This window comes from Jaculus jaculus, chromosome 12 (genome assembly GCF_020740685.1).
Source record: "Jaculus jaculus isolate mJacJac1 chromosome 12, mJacJac1.mat.Y.cur, whole genome shotgun sequence".
NCBI lineage: Eukaryota > Metazoa > Chordata > Mammalia > Rodentia > Dipodidae > Jaculus > Jaculus jaculus.
Window position 1 is genome coordinate 55,876,207 of NC_059113.1, and position 22,985 is coordinate 55,899,191.

General features: G+C 38.7%; 1 protein-coding gene across 1 annotated transcript in view; it reads left to right on the forward strand.

Moving 5' to 3' along the window:
- The window catches only part of LOC101613773 (phospholipid-transporting ATPase ABCA3-like), a 196,412-nt gene that overhangs the window by 103,180 nt on the left and 70,247 nt on the right, over positions 1-22,985 (forward strand). The window contains exons 15-18 of the mRNA XM_045130610.1: positions 1,172-1,322; positions 12,506-12,604; positions 13,518-13,680; positions 16,077-16,374. Of these exons, the coding sequence (XP_044986545.1) occupies positions 1,172-1,322; positions 12,506-12,604; positions 13,518-13,680; positions 16,077-16,374 (711 nt within the window). The remainder of the gene's footprint in view (positions 1-1,171; positions 1,323-12,505; positions 12,605-13,517; positions 13,681-16,076; positions 16,375-22,985) is intronic.

The window sequence follows — 22,985 nt, forward strand, 5'->3', positions numbered from 1 at the left end:
GCAGTATCTGGCTGCATTTAAGCACTGCTGGAGGCAAGGAAGTCCAAACAGGATATAAAACAGTAAATCTTTAACAAATTAAAATTCTGGTAAAAATTGGAAACTTATACATCCCAAAGGTTATGGTTGAGAAGTATCTGAGGAATGAGTTAAAGATAATTTGAATATGATTTGTACTTAGGCATGAAAATGAAATTGCTTTATCATTATTGTTGTTGCTTTGTGAAGAAGATAGCTTTATGTGTTAATAAGGACAGACTGAACTAGAAAAGTTAGGCAGATTAGTAGTACATTTGAACAAAGCAATCAGTAAAATGTTATAGATTAAAACGTAGATGATGAACTAGGCCCAGAGAAGATGATATTGACATACAGGTTGTCTTGTCATTCATATTTTAATTGTATTCACAAGTCTTAATATGTATACATGAAAAAGTATTTTCTATGTTAGATCCCTTTTCATATGTGCTAAATGTTAGCTGTTAGCTAGAACATTCCTGGTTAGTCTAGCACATAACTTTCCCTTTCTTTGATCATCCTTTAGGTATCAAAGCTTATTGGATTTGTTTTGTGATGCCTTGTAATTGTACATTGTTATAATTTGTATATCAAAAACTGACTGACTTCTGTATAGGAAGGCATTTTAAAGATTTACATATGAAAGACTAGGATACTTGACTAGCTGAATCAATCCTTAGAATATAGAATTACACTTGGCTCATAGTAGGGTTGAAATAATTATGGATGAAGTCAATTAATGAATGTTTCAATGTCCTCTCAGCTTCCAGATTGCCATTTTAGAAGGAAAGGAGAGTGTATCACAGAGTATTTTTTCCTACAGTTCTCCAAATTTCATTTGTAATCTATATTATTAGCATCCTTAGTTTCTAGAAACAGTATTTGGAAGATAAAAGTGTATATTTCTTTGGGGCTAGGGATTATAGCTTAGTGACAGAGTACTTGCTTAGCATACTTAAGGCCCTGTGTTCAATCCTATATACCATAAGAAAGAAATGTACCTCTTTAGATTTTAGCCAAGTGACTTATAACACACTATGCACATTATATCTTATTTGCTATGTGCCTAAAGAGCCTGATCCATGGACACTAAACATGACAGTATAAAATACTCAGAAAAACCTCATTTGCTTCAATAAGTGGATCTTTTCAGGTGTGGGATACCACCTTGTCATAGTAAAGACTCCTAAGTGTGATGTTGAAAAAGTCTCCCAGCTGATTATGGATTATATACCAACTGCCACTTTGGAGATGAATGTCGCAGCTGAATTGTCATTTATACTACCCAAAGAATTTTCACATAGGTATGGATCCGAAAATGTTACATGAATGGTTTGGGGTCATCAGAAATGACTGTGACTTTTTCCAGTTTACTTGGGTCTGACAAATAGATTCTTTCTACATGTCATTGGACAAGTACCAATCAGAACATTTGCTTTCTTGAGATTTCACTAAACAGATGGATGCCACTGAAGTTAGATTTCTTACCTATATTTCTTACAGTCTGGTAATATTCAGTGACAAGACAGGATAAAATATTTATATAAATATTCTCCTTGGTAAGTAGATCCAAATTAATTATTTTTGTCTTATTCAAAGGGATTTTAGGGGTTTTTTTTAGTTTTAGTTGATAATTATGTATGTGAGGTACACTGTGATGGTTTCATATATGCTCATAGTATAGAATGATCAAATTAAGGTAATTAACAATCATGTTACCTCATACTCATATTTTATTTCTTGTATGTGTGTCAGTTCATAGTAAATGTGAGTATAGGTGCATGTGCCATGGCATGCATGTGGAGATCAAGGACCTGCATTTGGAGGAAAGGTTTCTCACTCTGGAGTTTCTTGCTCTGCTGTTCTTTGTTGTGCTTACCATGAGCTTCCAGGAAATTCTTCTGTTCCTGAATCTTATCACAGTCAGTGTCAGTGTGCTGGAATTACAGAAGGGCTTTCTAGCCCCCAGTGGCTTCTAGCTTTTTCTTATGTGAGGACTGGAAATTGAACTCAGGTACTCCAGTTTACTGGTGTGGTAGTTTGAAAGTAAAATGTCCTCCATAGCGTCAAATGTTTATGCTTAAGCTTCTTTATTTGGTCCCCAGATGGTGCAGCCTTTGGAAGGAGTCTTGTTGGAGGAAGTATGTTGCTGGGGGCAAACCTTAGGGTTGATGTGTTTTACCCACTGAGCGTTTAGATCTAGCTCACCCTTGCTGCTCTCTCAGTGATAACATGTAGGGTACAATAAACTAGTCTTTTCTGCCATGATGAATCTCCCCCTCAAATATGTAAGCTTGAAATGAATCCTTTCCTCACATAAGCTGCTTCTGGTTGGCATTTTGTCCCAGCAATGATATACTACCTGCTACAAGTGGCAAGCACTTTATTCACTAAGCTATCTCCCAGCCCCTCATATATGTATTTTTGCAGAAAAAAATTTTCTTGTACTCAGTAATACAGTCAAGTTGATACCATTGTTAGCCTCCTTCCTGTCCTCCTCCCTCCACAGGAATCCTCCTTTTTGGGGTATATGTGTCATGCATTGTGGGATGAGCCATCAGTTTTGGGTAGCAGGAAATGTCTCTGCATATTATGGTGGCTCTGGCATTCTTTCCACCCCCTCTTCTGCCAATTTCCCTGAGCCATGTTGAGTTCATTTTAGGTCTGCTTCAGTGTTGAGATCTTGGGACCCTCTGTGTCTCTGGATATCTAGTGCTAACTTTACTCTCCATTGGAGAATCTGCTTTTCTTTTCCAGATAGACACAGATCCTAAGGAAAGAATCATCCCATCATACCTCAAAAGGGCCCCAGCTGAAACTAAGAATAATTGGGGAAACATGTAAGAATGCTGTTTTCTTGGCAAACTGGGAACCAACACAGTGGTGAAGGAGATAGACAGAGAGAACATTCAACCCCTACCAAACCAGAAAAAAAAAAAAAAAAACTCTTAAATCTAGTTTACAAAAAGCATTTGTAAATGTGTTGTACTTACATTGTTGAATAGATCACTAAAGCTGATTGCTTTCTAACTGGAGCATCATACTCTTAATCAATATGTTCCACTTCCCAATGTACCCTGGCTTCAGGCCCTGGCATATACCACTAGGTCCTCTATGAGTTCAAATTTTGGATTCTGTATTTACCTGAGTTCAGCCAATCATGGTGGCACATGCCTTCAATCCCAGCACTTGGAAGGCAGAGATAGGAGGATCATCATCAACTCAAGGCCACCCTGAGACTACATAGTGAATTCCAGGTCAGCCTGGGCTAGAGGGAGACCCTACCTCAAAAATCCAAATAAACAAATATAACTTAGTTCATGTAGTGTTTGTCTTACTGTTCCTGGCTATTTTCACCTATGAGAACCTATGATGATGTCTGCTAGATAAATCTGAGTTGGCATATATACTGACACAGTGCTCTTGTTTACAAAGTCTTATTAATATTACACTGTGTATCTACTTCACATTCTCTTTATCCATGATGTAGTTATGAACATCTTTTTTACTTTAACAGCTCAGGTACAGTGAATAGAGGATATTGAACTGTTAGTATAAAGAAGCACTACTAATTTTTGCATGTTGATTTTATACCCTGTACTTTTACCAAATTCTTTTTTTCTGCATTTTTGAAATTGTTTGGTACAGGAGAGATAATCAACCAAAACTATGTATGTATGTATGAAAACGCCATAAGGAAACCTGATAATTATTGCTTATATCAATGGAACATATTCAGTGGTTAATACAAGAAAAAATGGTTTTGCTGAGACAGTTTCATACATTCGTAGCATCATACTTGGTTCTTACTTGCTACTTTCTCCCTGCCTTCTCCCATCCCCTGCCCCTCTCATTGGTCCCTTCATTCACCACAAATATTTCTGCCTTCTGTTTTCATAACATATATTGCATTACCCTGTCATTTCCCCACCCTCTCCCTTTACATTCATTCCTCCCCTGTCAAAGTCCCCTTCCTAATTTCATGTCATATATACATATTCTTCATATGAGAGAAAACATGGTTTTCTTTGACTCTGACTTATTTTGCTTAACATAATGATTTCCATCTGTATACATCTTCCTCTAGCTATCATGATTTCATTTTTCTTTATGGCTACATAAAATTGTATTGTGTATATATACCATGTTTCTTTACCATTCATCTGTTTATGGCCATATGGGTAAGCTTAGATGTCCATATTATGGCCTTTGTGAATATTTCTGCATGAAATGTAGATGTGAAATATCACTGTGGTATGCTGACTGTGGTAAGTACTTCGGGGTCATATTTGAATGGTCTAGCTGGGTCATATAGGAGTTCTGTTGGGTGTCTAGGGTTTTCTGTCATAATATCCTATCACCAGCAAATAGATAAATTCACTTACTTTCTATTTAGAAGCCTTTCATTTCTTCTTCTTAAACAATTGCTCTGTCTAGAACATCCACTGTTATGATGAACAGAAGTGGTAATAGTGGACACCATTATCTTGTTCCTCATCTTACATGAAAACTAAACTTTTCACACATGAAATGGTATTATCTGTGAATTTTTCACATATGCCTTTATTGTATAGAGATGGATTCTATCTATAACTAATTTGTTGATAGTTTTTATCATGAAAGAATGATGTTTTGTCAAAGTTCTTTCTAAGCCTATTAAAATTATCATACATTTACTTCTGTTAAAGTGATATCTGTCAGGCATGATGGTACATGCCTATAATCTCAGCACTTGGGAGGATCAGGAGTTCAAGACTGCCTGAGCTGCATATTGATTACATGAGGCTTTGTCTCCAAAACAGAAGTGATCTGTTACACTCACTGTTGGCAATATGTTGAATCATTTCTAGGATGAATCCTTGTAGTTGATCATGTACTTTTTTATAATCTAGGTCTTAATTTATTTATAATATTTATTAAGCCATGAATTTGTAGGGAATAGGCTCCAGCTGCTCAGGTTCTTTTCCATTAGTTCTCACAAAGTGCACTGCTCTGGGCGGAGCGGGCTGCCACTTCAGCTGTACCCAGGTTCCTTTCTCTTTGGCCTCCTTCTTCTTCTGATCATTTTCCTTCACCTGTTTCACGAAGCTGTCTTGGCTCTTAGAGTGATTAATATGCTCAACATGCACATTAATTCTCTTGACAAGAATTAATTCTCTTGGCAAGAATGCCAACAGCATCTTCTGGTCTTCCCATGGTGACATTTATGGGGCATTCCTTTTGGGACAGTACCCATTCCCTTGATGTCTGTATTATCACCTTTCTAAAAAAAAATTATTTGAGAACGACAGACAGAGAAAGAATGAGGCTGATCGAGAGAGAGAGAGAGAGAGAGAGAGAGAGAGAGAGAGAGAGAATGGGACACCAGGGCCTCCAGCCACTGCAAATGAACTCTAGATGCGTGTGCCCCTTTGTGCATCTGGCTAACGTGGGTCCTGGTGAATCAAGCCTTGAACCAGGGTCCTTAGGCTTCACAGGCAAGCACTTAACCACTAAGCCATCTCTCCAGCCCTTCTTGTAGATTCCCTTATACATGGCCAATGGGACAACTCCATGTTTTCTAAAAGCCCTAGAGAACATGTGCTAGGTGCCTCTACCTTTCCCCTTTGTGTTTGTCATTTTGGCAAATTACTGGAAAATGGCAGCTTTGGCCAAAAAAAGTGATCATGCACTTCCTAATGTGCTGTTGAATTTTATTTGGTAGTATATTATTGAATACTTTGTATTTCTATTCATTAGGGATATTTGTCTATATCTTTTTGTAGAAACTTTGTCTTAAGGCTTTATACAATAAGATAAAATTTGCAAGTAGAGATAGTTTTGCTTTCCACTTTCCAATGTGAATGTCTTATTTCTTTTTCTGGTCTAAGTACTGTGGATAGAAATTTCAGTTTTGTGTTAAACAGTGATACAGACAGGCATCTTGCCCTCTTCCTTATTGTGGAGGAAAGGTCTTTACTATTATGATGTTTTCTCATATATGTCTTTTATTATGGTGAGATCATTTCCTGCTATTCTGTTTATTGAGTGTTTAAATCAAAACAGGAAATTGCATTTTGTCAAATACCTTTTCAGCATTAGTTGAAATGATAATTTTCTTTTCTTCATTCTGTTGACACGGTATATTACACTGACAGCTTCTCATATGTTGAGTCATCCTAGAATGCAAGGATTTTTCCAATTTGATCATTGTTGGATAAATATGTGTTGTAGTTTACATGTAGAGTGTTCCCCCATAGCCTCATGTGTGTGTGATTAAGCCTCATTCTTGATTCCTAGCTGGTGGAGCCTTGCTGGAGGTAATACATCACTAGGGCAGACCTAGAAGTTTATTAGCTCAGCTCCAAGCCCAGTACTTAAACTACTTCCACCCAGATGATGTGATGCCCAACCTCTGCTTGGCCATGCTTTCCTGCCATGATGAAATTTCCCCTTGAGATTGTAAGCCAAAATAAATTCTTCCCTCCTATAGGCAGCTATTGGTCAAGTGTTTTGTCCAAGCAATGAGAAGGTAACTATTATATATATATATATATATATATATATATATATATATATATATATATATATATAGTGTGTGTGTGTGTGTGTGTGTGTGTGTGTGTGTGTGTGTGTGTGATTTTTTTTTTTTTTTTTTTGGTTTTTCAAGGTAGGGTCTCACATTAGCTCAGGTGGACCTGGAATTCTCTATGTAGTATCAGGGTGGCCTCGAACTCACAGTGATCCTCCTACCTCTACCTCCTGAGTGTTGGGATTAAAGGCGTGCGCCACTACACCTGGCTTACAATATATTCTAAATTTGGTTTGTGGGAATTGTGTTAAAACAGTTTTTTCGTATCAGTGATAATAAAGGACTTTAATCTTGTGGGGATTTTTTTTCTTGTAGCATCTGTAATACCAGTAATTCTGGTCTCACAAAACAATATAAGAATATCCCCCATTCTATTTTGTGGAAAATTTTGAGAATTGGCATTTGTTCTCTTCAGATGTTTGAGGGTATTTATAATTGACAGTGCCAGGTTCAGCTCTCTTTACTAGGGACATTTTGATTACAGGTTCAATCTCTTTACTAGGTAAAGTTCTAGTCACATTTTTCATTTCTTTATGATTTAGTGTTGGTAGGTTTCCAGGAATTTGACTCTTTCATTTCATCAACAATTGCTCACAGTGCTCTCTTCTCAACCTTGTAGGAATCTATTTCATGTAGGTTACCTACTATTTTAGCAACATTTGCTCACAGTCTCTCTTCTCAGCCTTATAGTTCTGCGGAATGTCTAATAATTTTTAATATTCCCACTTGTAGTTTTTTTTGGGGGGGGTAGGTCTTTGGTTTATTTTTTGTTGGCTTTACCTTTGTTTTTGTTTGGAGACAGAGTGTTTCTGTGCATACTCTGCAACTCAAGCTTGGCACCAGCTTTCAGCCCTTCTGCCTCAGTCTTCTGAGACCTGGGGCTTACAACTTGCACCATGTTGTATCTTCATTTTTACAGAGCAGTAAATATTTTGTAATTTCCCTTGTCATTTATTCTTTGATTCATTGGTTGTTTAAGAGTGTGAATTACAGGGATGGAAAAATGAGATGGCTCAGTGATTAGAGTCACTTGCAAAGCCTGGTGGCCTGTGTTCAAATCTCCAGTACCCATAAAAAGCCATTTGCACAAAGTGTTACATACTTCTGGTATACATTTGTAGTGGAAAGAGCCCCTGACTCACCCATAGTCACTCACTCCTCTATCTGTCTGTCTGTCTGTCTTTCTATCTCTGTCTCAAATAAATAAATAACAGTATTTTTTTTTTAAATGCTGTGTGTTAGAGCTGGAGAGATGGCTTAGCAGTTAAGATGCTTGACTGCAAAGCCTAACAACCCAAGTTCAATTTGCCAGTACCCATGTAAATCCAGATACACAAAGTGGCACATGCATCTGGAGTTCATTTGCAGCAGCTGGAGTCTCTAGTGTGCATGCCCATTCTGTCTATCTCTCTCCATCTTTCTCTGCTTACAAATAAATTTTAAAAAATTAAAAATAGTGTGTGTTATAAAGTTGGAAGTTTTCCATTTTATTTGTGTCACTGGATTCTTTACTTCATCCCTTTGTAGATAGAGAATTATACTTTGGTGTCAGCATGTTTAATATGTTCAGAATATATTTATGGACTGCCCTCTCTCAAACTGTGGAAAAATATCTGTGCATTTGAAAAGAATGTATATGCTCTGATTGTTCTGCATATGTCTAGTTGGTTATTGCATTGAGTCCTCAACTCTTATCTGTTCTGCCCGTGGATTTTGAAGTTTCCAATTATAATGGCAGAACTATATATTTCTTACCTTATTTCTATTATTATTTGTTTCATATGTTTTGAATTTTTCTTTTTAAGTACATAAAAGTTTATAGATCATCCTGTTGTACTGACCCCTCTTATTAATTTGCAAAGGCTTTCTTTTTGTCATTTTTAATAATTTTTTTACAAAGAAAGGGGTGAGGGAGGGAGGGAAGAGAGGAGAGAGAGAATTGGCGTGCCAGGGCCTCCAGCCACTACAGTTGAACTCCACAGGTGCATGTGCCACCTTGTGCACATGTACGACCATGCATGTTTTTGTCATCTTTGTGTCTGGCTTACATGGGACCTGGGGAGTGGAACATGGGTCGTTAGGTTTCACAGGCAAGTGCCTTAAATGTTAAACCATCTCTCCAGCCCCTTCTTTGTGTCTTTAAACTTTTTAGATTGAGAGTTTGTCTGATAACACCAACCTTTTGCCCCTTTGTTGTTCCCATCCCTATCTATTGCTGATATCAGAAAATTATATATTTTATATCATGTGCCCCAAATACAAACTAATATCTTTTTCAAATTTAGTAATTATGTAAAACAATAGGATGTGGATTAAAATCAAAGTAAGCAATATCAAGTTCATTAGTAATTTTTTAAAGTATATTTTCTTAAATCATGTGTAAAATAAAAGTTTATGTTATAAATTATTATAATACTACTTTTTTGTTGTTGTTTTTTTTAGGTAGGCTCTCACTCTAGTCCAGGCTGACCTGAAATTCACTCTGTAGTTTCAGGGTGGCCTCAAACTCATGGTGATCCTCCTACCTCTGCCTCCTGAGTGCTGGGATTAAAGGTGTGCACCACCATGCCCAGCCCATATTATACTCATACAAGTAAATATGTTTTTAAATAGCTCTCACTTGCTGTCTAGTATCCTTCTGTTTCACCTAGAAAGACTTTCTTAATTATCTCCTGCAAGACAAGACTAGCGTTAGTGAACCTCCTCAGCTTTTGTTTCCTTGGGAATGTCTTTTATCCTCATCTGTTTAGGATTTGGGATTGACACTTTGTTTTCCTTTACCACTTCAAATAAAAATGCCTACTGACTCTTGGTCCTCAAGATCTCTGATGAGAAATCTGGTGATATTATTGAAAGTGCTTCTTATAGATGAGTTGCTGCTTCTTGTTTTCAAGATCCTTTGGCTTTGGTTTTTGACAGTTTTGTTTGCTTTAAATCTTTCTGTTTATTTCACCTAGAACTCATTGAGCATTTTTTATGTTTATATGCATCAGGCTTGGGGTAACACTTGTGACAGATTTCTAGGAGAGAATGTTACAAATATCTTGATCTAGCTTTGATGAATCCAGTTTGACATTTTCCCATGGGACAAGGTGTAATTATCTCATAACTTCTCAAAAAGTAATTGGTCCCCTAGTCATTGGTGAATCAGGGTTTGCATGGTGGGAAGGAAAGACCAAGGGCTGGTAATCTGCCACCATGCTGATTGATGTTCTTCTTCTTTCACATATTTGACTAAATTAAAAAGTGATATGCATCTTTTTTTCCCCTTTTGTGGTACAGAGACTCAGTCCCAGGGTCTGTGTGTGGCACGCAAGTGCTGTACCACTGACATGCTTCTACAGCTCTGTACATCTTTGTGAGCACAAAATAGTGGTAAATTAGTACACTTGTTTGCTATAGTGTGTCTAAAGTCAGCAATATGGACTAGAGGGATGGCTTAGCAGTTAAGACATTTGCCTGCAAAGCCAAAACACTCAGATTCAACTCCCCAGGAACCATGTTAGCCAGATGCACAAGGGGGTGCATGCATCTGGAGTTCATTTGCAGTGGCTGGAGGCCCTGGTATGCCCATTCTCTCTCTCTCTTTGTCAAATAAAAATAAACAAATAAATATTAAATTTGGTATGTATTGGGATATACAAAAGTAGGCATGCAAGAATGCTCACAGGATCGTTATTTATATGAGATTATAAGTGTGGTAGCACAATTGTGGCATTTTTATCTGTAACTTTTAAATGTAATTAAATACTGCTTTTATTTTAAGATAACACTTCTTTAAATAAGCACATAATTGTTTTCAAAGTACACATGCAAATTTCCATTGTATAAAGAATTATTCAGAGCCACTAGTATTGGGGTTGGAGATATGGCTCATTGGTTAAGTGTGCTTCTTGAGAAAGCATGAGAGCCTGAGGGAGCCTGGAACCACCCAAGTTTGAATCTCCAGATCCCATATAAACATCTGTGTGTGGTCAGGCCCATCTATAACCACAGTCCCAGAAAGGGTAGCAGAGACAAGGGAATCAGTAAGAGATTCTAGCTCAAAATGAGAAATAGGCAGAAAAGTGATGGAGCAGACATCCAACATACATAGGATATGTATGAACACATTCATGCACATAGAAACATACACATACAAAGCAAAGCAAACAAAAAATTTAAAACCACTAGTATCCCAGTAATAAACTGGATATTATTAAAACCTTTTTGCATGTTACCACTGCTGGGCAACACTTAAAAATATTGACATGATTTAAACATCAATAATCAGATCAAAATTTCAGGATCAAAATTATATTCATCAAGATAACATCAAGGACAACTCATACACATGTTGAAATTAGTATGACTTAAAGAAACAAACTAAATAGCCTAAATTCCCAATTGTAAGAAATCTTAATGAAATTACAGAGCGTTCCTATAAAGAAATATTAGTCAGTCTTTGAAATTATAGGGAAATATCCATAGTTTTAAAGTAATACTGAAATGTATAATTCTATAACATGTGATCCCAAGATGTGAAATATTAAAATTTAGTAAAAATAAGATTTTTTTCTTATTTAATATTTATATTATCTACATTTTCTTTAATTTTGATGAGGAAACTTATAATGCTAATGATAATTGACTAATTCATTGTAAATTTATTTCATCTTCTGATTTTTCTAGTCTTGCATTTGCTATTTAACTTTAGTATACAGAGAGTGAAAATCAATACAAGTTTTTCATTAAATTAATGAGTGAATGAAAATCTAAAATGCGTATTTCTCAGTAGAGATAATCAGTTCAGATGGGTTTATTTTATATTGCCTAAGACCTTACCACACACATGTTATTATATACATGCATATATTTGTTACTATTTTTGGAAGCATATCAGAATAATGTATAAAAAATCTTGCTTAAAATCTTGAATGACTGGAGATTGAGTTCAGTTTGATAGAACACTCCAAAACTGAACATTTATCTTGGGGTCATGTTCAACCTTAGAGAGGAATGCATTACAGATTATTTAAAATTTTTAATTAAGAATTTTAATGTATGCACATACTGTAATTTGATCCTACTCCCCTGCTTTTGCCCTCTGTTGTTTCCCCTTCCACATCCCATTCCATGCAAATCCCTCCTCTTTCAAGTAATTCTTTTGTTTTGATATCTTATTCTTTGTCCTCCTTTGCCCTGTGTCAAAAGTTGATAGGTATAGAATTGTGCAGGTCTTGTTGGGGGTAACAATAGCTACTGTAAAGACTTTATGAACTGAAGGTTTCTGTCAGGTATGGTTGGGCACACCTGTAATCCCAGCACTCAGAAGGCAGAGGTAGGAGGATCACCATTAGTTCAAGGCCACCCTGAGACTACATAGTGAATTCCAAGTCCACGTGGACTGTGAAACTCTACCTCAAAAAAAAAAAAAAAAAGGCAAGAAAAGAAAAAGAAAAAAACAAAACAAAACATAGAGGTTTTCTGCAGTTACTGATAGTGGGAAACCCCAGGGGGGAAAAATACTCATCTGCCAAGCCAACACATCACATATGCCTAATGTTGTGCAGAAGTCCTCTCCTTATATGAGGGTAGTTTTCTCCCAACCTCTGTCTTCTGTTATTCATCCTTCATTTCCTGCTTTGAGTGTTTTATACTCATTAGCTTAAACACAATTATCCTAGTTGGTTTCAGTGTTTCATAGGAACTATATACCATGTATTAAATAAATTCTTAACTAGCAGTAAATACAGAAATCAATATATACAGAAAACCAATTTAAAATTTTTCAGACAATAGGAAACAGTTTATTATGGCACTTTATTAGGTGTTTGTTTCACACTTACCCTGATAAGCATTGCAATGAAGAATAAGTTTCACAGTGAGAAGAAATTCAGAATCTAAAAATATGTATCTTCCTCCTTCCTCTTCTAGATTTGCAAAACTGTTCACTATCCTAGAAAAAAGAAAGGTAGAGCTGGGCATTGCTGGCTTTGGTGTCTCTATGACTACCATGGAAGAAGTCTTTTTCAAGTAAGTAATGATACACAATGAAAAAACAGAAAAATCTCTCTTGTAACTATATTGCACTTTGAAAACACTTCTCACTCAGTATCAGGCTGGTATAATGAGTAAGTAGTGTTACAGTGTTAGAAGTGCTAACCTGTGGGTCCTAGACATGTCTGTTGATGTCATTTTCTTCCCTTATGTGATTTCTGATGCTTTTCCAATCTTCTTGTCTTTAGAATTGAGTCTGTTATTTTCTATCCTAGGTCTTCTAATTTACCACATCATATGAAGGAAGCTTCAATCTAATCAACCCTTTTATTACTTATCATACTTCTATGAATATGTATAGCATTTTCTCTTTTGTTAAAATCATATTATGTATGCATATATGTTTATATGTGTATATACATATATTTAAATTACTCCTACTAAGTCATGAACCCATAGAGGACAAAATTAATGTGTTCATTTGTTTTGTAAACTAATTGAGATATTTATTCTGCCTAGACTAGAAAATTGAAAAGATAGTCTATTAGATTAATATAGGCTTAGAGATACTATAAAAATAAAAGCCTGCAATTATCCTTTCTTAAAAGATAGGCCCTTTAATACCCACTCTTCCCTCAAAACATGGCTAAATGTGGGCTAGGTAGTATAGTTCACTTGTTGAGTGTCTGCCTTGTACATACAAGGCCCCTGGTTTAATCCCCAGGACTATAGACTTGTGCTTATTAAGAATCAGACCCCCAGACCTCAGGTATGTTAGGCAAGTCCTTGACCACTCAGCTTCATAAAAAGTATATGTTACCTGTCATTAATACTTGTTTTTAAAAATTGCCTCAATTCATGAAAATCTTTGATGAGTATTTTGGGGAAAACTGTTGTGGTTAAAAGTTACTTATTTATCATTTTAATTATAATGTGTATTTATATGTAGGGTTAGTAATAATGCAGGCTTCAAGGTGAAGAATCCAGTTGGCAGTTTACCTTCCATAAAAGACCAAAGCATAAGTGAAGAGAACATAAATATGAATGTGCCCAGACATTTTGAGAGATCAAATTATGCAAATGAACGCTCTGATATTGCATTTAATACTGGGGTGAGTTTCTTAAATAAGAATATAATAAACTGGGCATGGTGGTGCACGCCTTTAATCCCAGCACTCGTGAGGCAGAGGTAGGAGGATCACCATGAGTTCGAGGCCACCCTGAGACTACATAGTGAATTCCAGGTCAGCCTGAGCTAGAGTGAGACCCTACCTCGAAAAAAAAAAAAGAAAAGAATATAATAGCATATATTTGGATGAAGTAAAAGAAATGCATATCATTTTAATATTTTAACCCAAGAGAGTTTGAGATTCTTAGTATAGCAAGGTCATATAAGGAACAGTTTTTAAAATAGTCTGATTAATTTTCTAACTCAGATATGAAATATTGTAAGTAAAAATCAGATCTTACTTTCATCATTTATATTTATCTTAGTGATTAATTCCAGTTTTCAGAGCTATTAATTCATTCAGAATTAAGAATCCTGGTAAAAAGATATCATCATTGTTAACATATATAAAAGACATATAGATTTGTGTATTTCTTTATTACCATGGGAAATTTCACTGAATTGGCTAATACTTTTGTTGTTCTCCTAATTTATCTTCCTTCAAGTTGCAGTTAGGGTAGACCTACAGTTTTTAATGTCATGGATATATTTGTCTAAGTTGCTTATGAGCATTTCTTATGCCTTCCTTGTGGGATTTATGAGCCAGCTGTGAGCCAGAGTCATTGATAGAAATACTAGAAATGGAGTCAATCCTCTGTCATTGGCAGTTTGTCCTTGGACACACCCAGTAACATATCTGCTTCTGTTTCATGAAACTATTTCAAGAAACTCAAAATATTGAATTGTGTATGTGTAATGTCTCACATGAATCAGATACTTAAATGTCACAGAATGTCACTTCCTCCTCTTCCTTCTCTGTCACTCTTCCCTACTTCCTCCTCTTGTCAAGATGTAGATGAATTTCCTAGAATTTCTTTTGATGTTCTCCTAATTATTCTTTTTTACATTGGGAAGGGGTGGCAAGGTTAGCCAGTCAATATGGAAAAGTTAATTTCTCTATTAATACATTTTTATTCTAGAAATATATACAATAACCAATTTGTTAAAAAGCAAGAAGTCACTTTATGTTGTCATGAGCACAGTATGAGGAAAGGATTCTTTTCTGTACTTTACCTTAGATTGAGTCAAAGACAGCATTGGTATGGATTGTTTTATTCAGAACATACTGACTAATTAAATAGGGATACTTTCTTGTGAATGATGGTATGTCCAAGTTTTGGGGAAAATATGATGAGTATGTTTTTTTGTTTGTTTTGGTTTTGGTTTTTCTAGGTAGGGTTTCACACTAGTCCAGGCTGACCTGGAATTCACTATGTAGTCTCAGGGTGGCCTCAAACTTATGGTGATCCTCCTACCTCTGCCTCCCAAGTGCTGGGATTAAAGGCATGTGCCACCACACCTGGCAATGAGCATGTTTTTAAACTATCTTATGCTCAATATATTTTCTATTAACTTTCAAACACATTTTCAAAAGAGAGTCCCTACATTTATAACAAAGGGTTCCACTATTTATCTGAAAAAATTAAAGATTACCCCCAAAATTTCAAAAGAGTCAAAATTGTACATTTATGAACATATTTTCAAATTAACTATTGAACTTGTTTTAAATTTAGAGGTTATTGTACACTTCGCAGTTCAAAAATGAATTCATCTTCTGTCTCTTCACTCTGTGCACTTCTGTAGATCTCAAATACTAAACCTGGCAATGGAGACTCACTATACATGCAGAATTTATTATGAAAACAGTAAATTAACATTCAGCATTATAAAAATGAAGATAGTATTAAAATATCATAAGTTAATGCTAACAATGGTTGTGGTATTTTGTGCAAAGATGTTATGAATATGTTAATGATTAAAAATCACTTTGAAAAGCTGGGCATGGTGGCTCAGGCCTTAAATCCTGCCACTTGGGAGGCTGAGGTAAGATGATCTTCATGAGTTTGAAGCCAGCATGGGCTAGAGTGTTTCAGGTCAGTCTGGACTAGAATGAGACCATGCTTCAAAAACAATCACCTTGATGGCACACGCCTTTAATCCCAGCACTTGGGAGGTAGCAGTAGGAGGATTGCCATGAGTTCAAGGCCACCCTGAGACTACATAGTGTATTCCAGGTCAGCCTAGGCTAGAGTGAGACCCTACCTCAAGAAATTAAAAAACAAAACTAAACAAAACAATCACCTTGAGACTTTTATAATGATTAGGTTAACTGTCAAGCTTTAATCCCTTCATACAAATAACAAATGTTGCTTTTTAACCCAGTTTTAGCAGCTGTGACGTACCTTCTATCTGTCTATTGTATGATTCAGTCTATGTACGCTAATGAGTTTCATTGCGATCTGTGGCCCCTGTGCTTACCACCTTTCTCTCCTCTTGTAGTGGGCTCTTTACACCCAGCAGTTCCAGGCCATGTTCATCAAAAGGGCAGTGTTCACTTGGCGCAACTGGAAAATGCTCTTTCTACAGTTGTTTGCACTTCTGGTTCTTATGTATCTTCTTATGAAAGGTGTGACCTTCCCAGAAATTGAGGACCCACCCAGACAAATGGATTTGGAACAGTATGGTGAAACTACTGTGCCTTTCTCAATTTCTGGAGACCGTAATTTAGTTCAAAATTTCACAGAAAATCTGAAGACTATGCTAAAGGCTAAAAAACAAAGTCTTTGGGAAGTGACAGGTAAGGTTCTTAAAGACTGCTAGTAGACAGACTTACTCATGTCATTTCCAAAGAAAAGTCTTAATTGGAATACTTTACTCGGTTCCTTTTTAGTGTAGACTTTAAAATCAAATGGTTGTAACAAAGAAGGAAATGAGAAAAAAGAAAATAGCTCTCAACAAGCCCTACCTTACATATTAAATAATTAGAAGTAGGTCTCAGACTAGCAAAGAGAAACAAATACAGAACAGGAATATGATAGAAAACTTCAAGTAATACAAGATCTTGCTTCTTACAAAAGATAAATCTAAGCTGGAGAGATGGCTTAGCGGTTAAACGCTTGCCTGAGAAGCCTAAGGACTCCAGTTCGAGGCTCAATTCCCCAGGACCCACGTTAGCCAGATGCACAAGGGGGTGCATGCATGTGGAGTTTGTTTGCAGTGGCTGGAGGCCCTGGCGCATCCATTCTCTCTTCTCTCTCTACCTCTTTCTCTCTCTGTCTGTCACTCTCAAATAAATAAATAAAAATAAACAAAAAAAGATGAATCTGACTCAATTTTAGATACACTAAAAGCAAAGAAATGAGTGATGACTTAATAACCAAGCTAGAAATTAAAAACAGCATACCTGACTTATAGAAATAAGGAAGAAGAAAGTTTTGTGGACAATTGTATCACACTGAAGATAATCTACATGTGATGGACAAGTTTCTAGTAATGCACATGTTACCAAGAGTTAATCATAAAACATAGAAAATATTAGTGATAGGGAGGTTGCTCAGTGGTTAAAGGTGCTTGCTTGCAAAGCCCAACATCCTGAGTTCAATTCCACAGTACCACATAAAGCCACATACACAAAGTTGGTGCATGTGTCTGAAGTTCATTTTTAGCAATAAGAGCCCTGGCACAGTATTCTCCTGTATGTTTTCTCTCTGCCTCCTTTTCCCCGCCTTATTCTCTCTTCCCTTCCTCTCTCCTTTTTAAATAGCTGTTTAAAAAATTAGAAAATCTCAACAGATACATCACTGATAATGTGATTAAATCAGTCACCATAACCTTCCCATTAAAAAGCAGCCCAAAATGAGATGGGTTCAATGGTGAATTATAGTGAACATTAATCCTCCTCAAACTACTCTAGAAAAATTGAAAAGAAGAGAATAATTCCAAACTTATCCTCTAAGACCAGCATTTCTCTGAACCAAATCAGGCAAAGATAGTAAAATTTAAAAAAAAAAAAAAACTTAAAAACTATAGTCGCTAGAGAGAGGGAGCCGGTGTCCTACGTCAGAGCAGCTGCCGCCCAGGACTGGGCCCATAGGGAGGAGGAGGCGGACGACGCCAGCGCTGCCGGTAGGAACGTGGAGATCTGGAAGGTCAAGCAGCTCATGAAGAGCTTGGAGGCGGCCGGCGGGTGAGCGCCGCGTCCGGCACCCCCGTGGCCCTCTCGGACCTCGGAAACCCCCCTCAGGAGGGCCGCGCCCGCGCCGCAGGGCCGCATGAGGAGAGCCGGGCACCAGCCAGCTCCCGCCCTTCTGGACTGCGGGGAGTAGGAGTCGTCAGCCTCGGAGTCGGAGGGCGAGGGTCGGCTCGGCCGGCCGGACCGCGGGGTCCTTCCCCGTCACCCCATCCCACCCCCAACTCGGGGTTCAGGGGCCCGCGCTCCCATGGCTCAGACCGCCCGGCCCCCAGTCGTGATAGAGCCGCGGCTGCTTTCGAAGCCCTCTCGGAGCCCTGGCAAGACAAGTCCTCGCTTTCTGGCTGCTGGTGCTGCCACCCGACTTGGGGTGCTGTGAGGGGAAAAAAGTACTGGGTGTTGGTCTCGGAACGCCCGTCCCCGATTTCCTCCTCCCTTCACCTCGTCCTCCAGCCTTCGTGAACATGGCCTCCCCGCTCCCGGACTTGGAAGTCCTGTGTGGGTGGAGTTTTGATAAGGCTGGGAAGGCGAGGTGGCTGAGGGACGGCCTCTTCCAGGCTCCCCCTGATTTCTCCGCCTCTCCCAAGATGACTTCCCCAAGTCCTCTAATGACTCCGGAGCTTCCTGGTTTCAGCCGGTTTCAAGACCCGCCTATTAGGCCGAAAATGGCAGCGTAAGCTGGGGTAGGGGGTTGCCTGATAACTGGTTGACAGGCCTGTGTGTGTGCGTTCAACTGAAGCCCCGCTTCGTGGCGCTGTTTGAAGTGAACCATAGTGATAGAGACCCTGTTGGCCTCTCTGTGCAACTTGGGATCTCTCTGTAGAGGTGCCTGGTGTCCTAATGCTTGTTAAACCTCAGAACTGACTTTGAGGTCTTGTATCCTGGAAGCTGTATTAACACAGACGCCGGGGGGTGGCTGGGGTGTGTGTTCTGAGAATAACCCACATTCGAGTTAGCCACGTATGTTTGTTTTGTGTTTGCTCCTGTGAGGGAAGGTGTGCCAGAGGTAGTCTTATTTCCTCAATTTATTGCTAAGTTTTTTTTTCTTCCTCGTCGTAGAAACTTTTACTACACTGTGGCTCCAGAAAAGTGCAACCAGACCGTTCTTACAGTAGCAGAGTGGCCTTCTTTCAAGCCATGTGGCAAGTTGAATTCAGCACAAAAATTTGGCACTCTGGTTTTCAGCCCAAGGTTATCACGGATGGGTAGATTTACAGTAATAGGATGGCCACCTTGTAAGTGTCTTGTTACTTTATGAAATGGGGCAACTTGATTCTGCTAAAAGCCCATGGCTTGCAGTGTGGTTTAGCCTAGTGTTTGTTTGTTTGTTTGTTTGTTTGTTTGATTCTTTCTTTCTTTCTTTCTTTCTTTCTTTCTTTCTTTCTTTCTTTCTTTCTTTCTTTTTCTTTCTTTCCTTCCCTCCTTCCTTCCTTCCTTCCTTCCTTCCTTCCTTCCTTCCTTCCTTCCTTTTTTTCTTTCTTTCCCTCCCTCCCTCCCTCCCTCCCTCCCTCTCTCTCTCTTTCTTTCTTTCTTTCTTTCTTTCTGAGGTAGGTGTCTCACTGTAACCCAGACTGACCTAGAATTCACTATTTAGTCTCAGGGTGGCCTTGAACTCATTGAGATCCACCTGCCTCTGCCTCCTGAGTGCTGGGATTAAAGGCATATGCCATCACTTCCGGCTTGCCTAAGGTTTTTGTTTAATAAATCAGTAACAGCTCTTTTTTGGATTAGACTTCTGAACTTTTAGCCCTAATTGGTGTTTTGGTCTTTTAGATCACTCCCTTGTGCTGTAGAAGCATAATATATGAGTTGAAGGTAGCTTGTTTTTTATTCCTTAGGCTTGTCTTTGGATTTAATAGAATATACAAACCTGCTTATTAATCATATTAAGAATTTGTGTCATGTGAATGAGTGAAAAATTTTCTCAAATGTGAATGTACTGTGTACAAATACTAATTGCTCCTCATGACCCATTATGATGCCAACCAGGTACTTTTTTTTTTTTTTTTTTTTCTCTTGAGGCAGGCTCTTTAACTCACGCTGGCCTCAAACTCATTCCATCTTCCTACCTCTGCCTTTCAAGTGCTGGGATTAAAGGCATTTGTCACCAGGCCTGGCTAGCCAGGTACTTTTGTTTTACCATGATGTCTTCTGCTATGTTTCTTGAAGCTTTTTTGTTGATGTTTTGTTTTTGAGTCAGTGTCTCACTCTGGCTCAGGCTGACCTGGAATTCACCCAGTAGCCCAGGCTCACTTCAATCACAGTAATCCTCCTTCCTTGGCCTCCCAAGTGCTAGAATTAAAGGTGTAAGCCACTATATCCAAAACATTGTTAAATATTAACTTTTATGAATTACTGTTATAGTGTTTAAACTTGGATATGGACTTGTAAATTTGTCTTAGTATTGTCATCTGGTGGCAGCTTCACATATTGGAATTTGCATGCATTCTTTGAAGCCATTTAAAATATTAATTTAATGCTAAAAAAAAAACAACTATAGTCCACTATTCCTGATGAATGTTAGTGCAGAAATTCTCCTCAACTAGTAGTAAATGGAATTTTATAGTGCATTAAAATCATTACACATATAATTAAGGCGAAACCAGCAAAGTAAAAAGATGGCTATAGATTAGGAGAAAATCTTTGCCATGATAAGAGAGTTAGTAGCCAGAATTGACAAAGAGCTGCAAAAATTGGGCTGGAGAGATGACTCGGCAGTTAAGGCGCTTGCCTGTAAAGCCTAATGACCTGGGTTCCATTTCCCCAGTACCCACGAAAAACCAGATGCACAAAATGGCACATGCATCTGGAGTTCACTTGCAGCAGCTGGAAGCTGCCCAGTCTCTCTGTCTCTCTTCTATCTCTCTCACTCTACTTAAATATAAAATTTAAAAATTGTAAAAATGAACTGCAAAAGTTAACATCAAAAGAATAATTCTGTCAAACACCAGATGAACTAAAGGAATAAAGAAACAGTTTACCAAAGAAGCAGCACAAATGGGCAGTAGCACTTTAAAAAGTGCTTAACATCCTTAGCCATCAGGGAAATGCAACTCAAAACAACTTTGAGATGCCATTTTCTCCTAATTAGAATGGCTAACATCAAGAAAACAGTGGTGAGGGTGTGAGGAAAAAGAAACCCTTATCAGCTGTTGGTGGGCGCTCAAACTAGTACAATCACTATAGAAATCAGTATGGAGATTTCTTTAAAAAAAAAAATGGAACTAGAACTCCCATATGACCCAGCTGTAACACTACTGGTATATACCCTGAGGACTTCACACACTGGTATAGAGATACTTGCAACTTCATGTTTATTGTAGCACTGTTTACAAGCACTCATAATTGGAATCAGCCTAGATGCCTGTTGACAGATGAATGAGCAATGAAAATGTGGTACACATACACAATGGGATTCTACTCAGCAGTACAGAAATGTGAAATTAAGAAATGTGTAGGAATATGAAAGGACCAAGTCATATTAAGTTAAGTGACTCAAACTCAGAAAGACCAATACCACATTTTCTTCCTTAATATTCAGGTCTTAGCTTGTGATATCTGCCAATAAGTTAGAGTCCCAGAGCTTTACACCCACCTCCTTTCTCCACTACCATGTGGCAAAGCTAGCACTGGGCTCTGGGACTACCTGGTGTAAAAATTAAGACTTCAGGACTTCCAGTTAGGATAGCGGCATAGGTACCACACCAAAGCAGCCTAGGGGGGAAAAAGACCAAAAAAACTCAGCAAAATACAAACTTTTACTAAAAAGTGAGGTGTATAGGAAATTGAAGTGGCAGTAGAGAAGTAGAAGAGATCCAGACCATCCAGAGCCTGCAGAGGCTGGCAAAAGTGGTTCCGGCAGGTCGGCCAACCGCCGCTGCGACGACGCACCAGAAAGCCGCCAGGCTCAGCTTCAGCCACAGGAAAAGCCGGGTGCGGGAACTTCCCCTCACACCGGCACTCTCCGCAACTCAGGAAACGCAAAGGGAGAGCAGCAGTGAGCAACGGAGGAGCAGACCTCGAGGTAGAAGAACATGTGGAGCAGCAAGAGAACCAGAGCAGCTGCGGCTCCCTCCCTCCCCCACTGCTTGAGCCCAGCTCAGGCGAACAGAGCGGCAGTCCTGGACCTGGCCACGCCAACGTGAGCCAACAGCGGGACCCAAGCAGAAGCAGTGTTCAGCAGCAGCATCAGTGGCTCCGGCACCGGTAATAGTGGCCCCAGCAGTAGCAGCTCCAGTCGCGGCAGCAGCAGCAGACCCAGCAGTAGCAGCTTCAGTGGGAGCAGCGGCAGTGGACACAGCAGCAGCTTCAGCAGCAGTGGTGGTTCCAGCAGTGGTAGCTACAGCAGCAGCAGAGGCAGCAGCAGCAGTGGGTCCAGCAGCAGCACTTTCAACAGCAGCGGCTACAGACCCAGCAGCAGCAGCTTGAGCAGCAGCAGGTCCAGCAGTGGGTGTGCTGATCTGCAGGGCCACACTTGCCAGGCTCGGTTTGCCCCGCAGGAAAAGCAAGTGCCCAGCTCCAGAAATCAGAACAGCAGCCCAACAACCCAGGCAGCAACTTGACTGAGACCAAAATCATCCAAGGTAACTGGTATTGCACCAGGGAAGGGTCTCACTTGGTCGCAAGCTGACTTGGATCCCTCAACAGACCAGAAATCTTAACCTCTTTGTTGATAGAGGATCTGGTCGTTATAATAACTACTCTTGCATACATACTCGGGGCTGTTTTTGATTGAATGTGTACAGTGTTTAGTTAAATTTTAGAATCTACCTGTATTTTATTCCACTCAGCCTGCTTGAATACTCCTATAGCAGGGAAACTCAACCCCTAAGAACATCTTTGTAGATACTCTGAGAGTCTTAAGAGCCACACCTAACACCTAAAGCTCCTTCCCTGAAAATATATTACATCAAATCAATTGATACAGCTAAGAATACCCAGCTAGCTACAAAATCCAAGCATTAACTTAATCCAAGATGCAAAAATACATATATTGTAACATAAGAAACACTAAAAAGCAAGATGATATAAATCCACCTAACAGTATTAATGAATCAGAAATGACCTCCAGAAGCCAGGCGTGGTGGTGCATGCCTTTAATCCCAGCAATCGGGAGGCAGAGGTAGGAGGATCGCTGAGAGTTCGAGGCCACCTTGAGACTACATAGTGAATTCCAGGTCAGCCTGAGCCAGAGTGAGACCCTACCTCGAAAAAAAAAA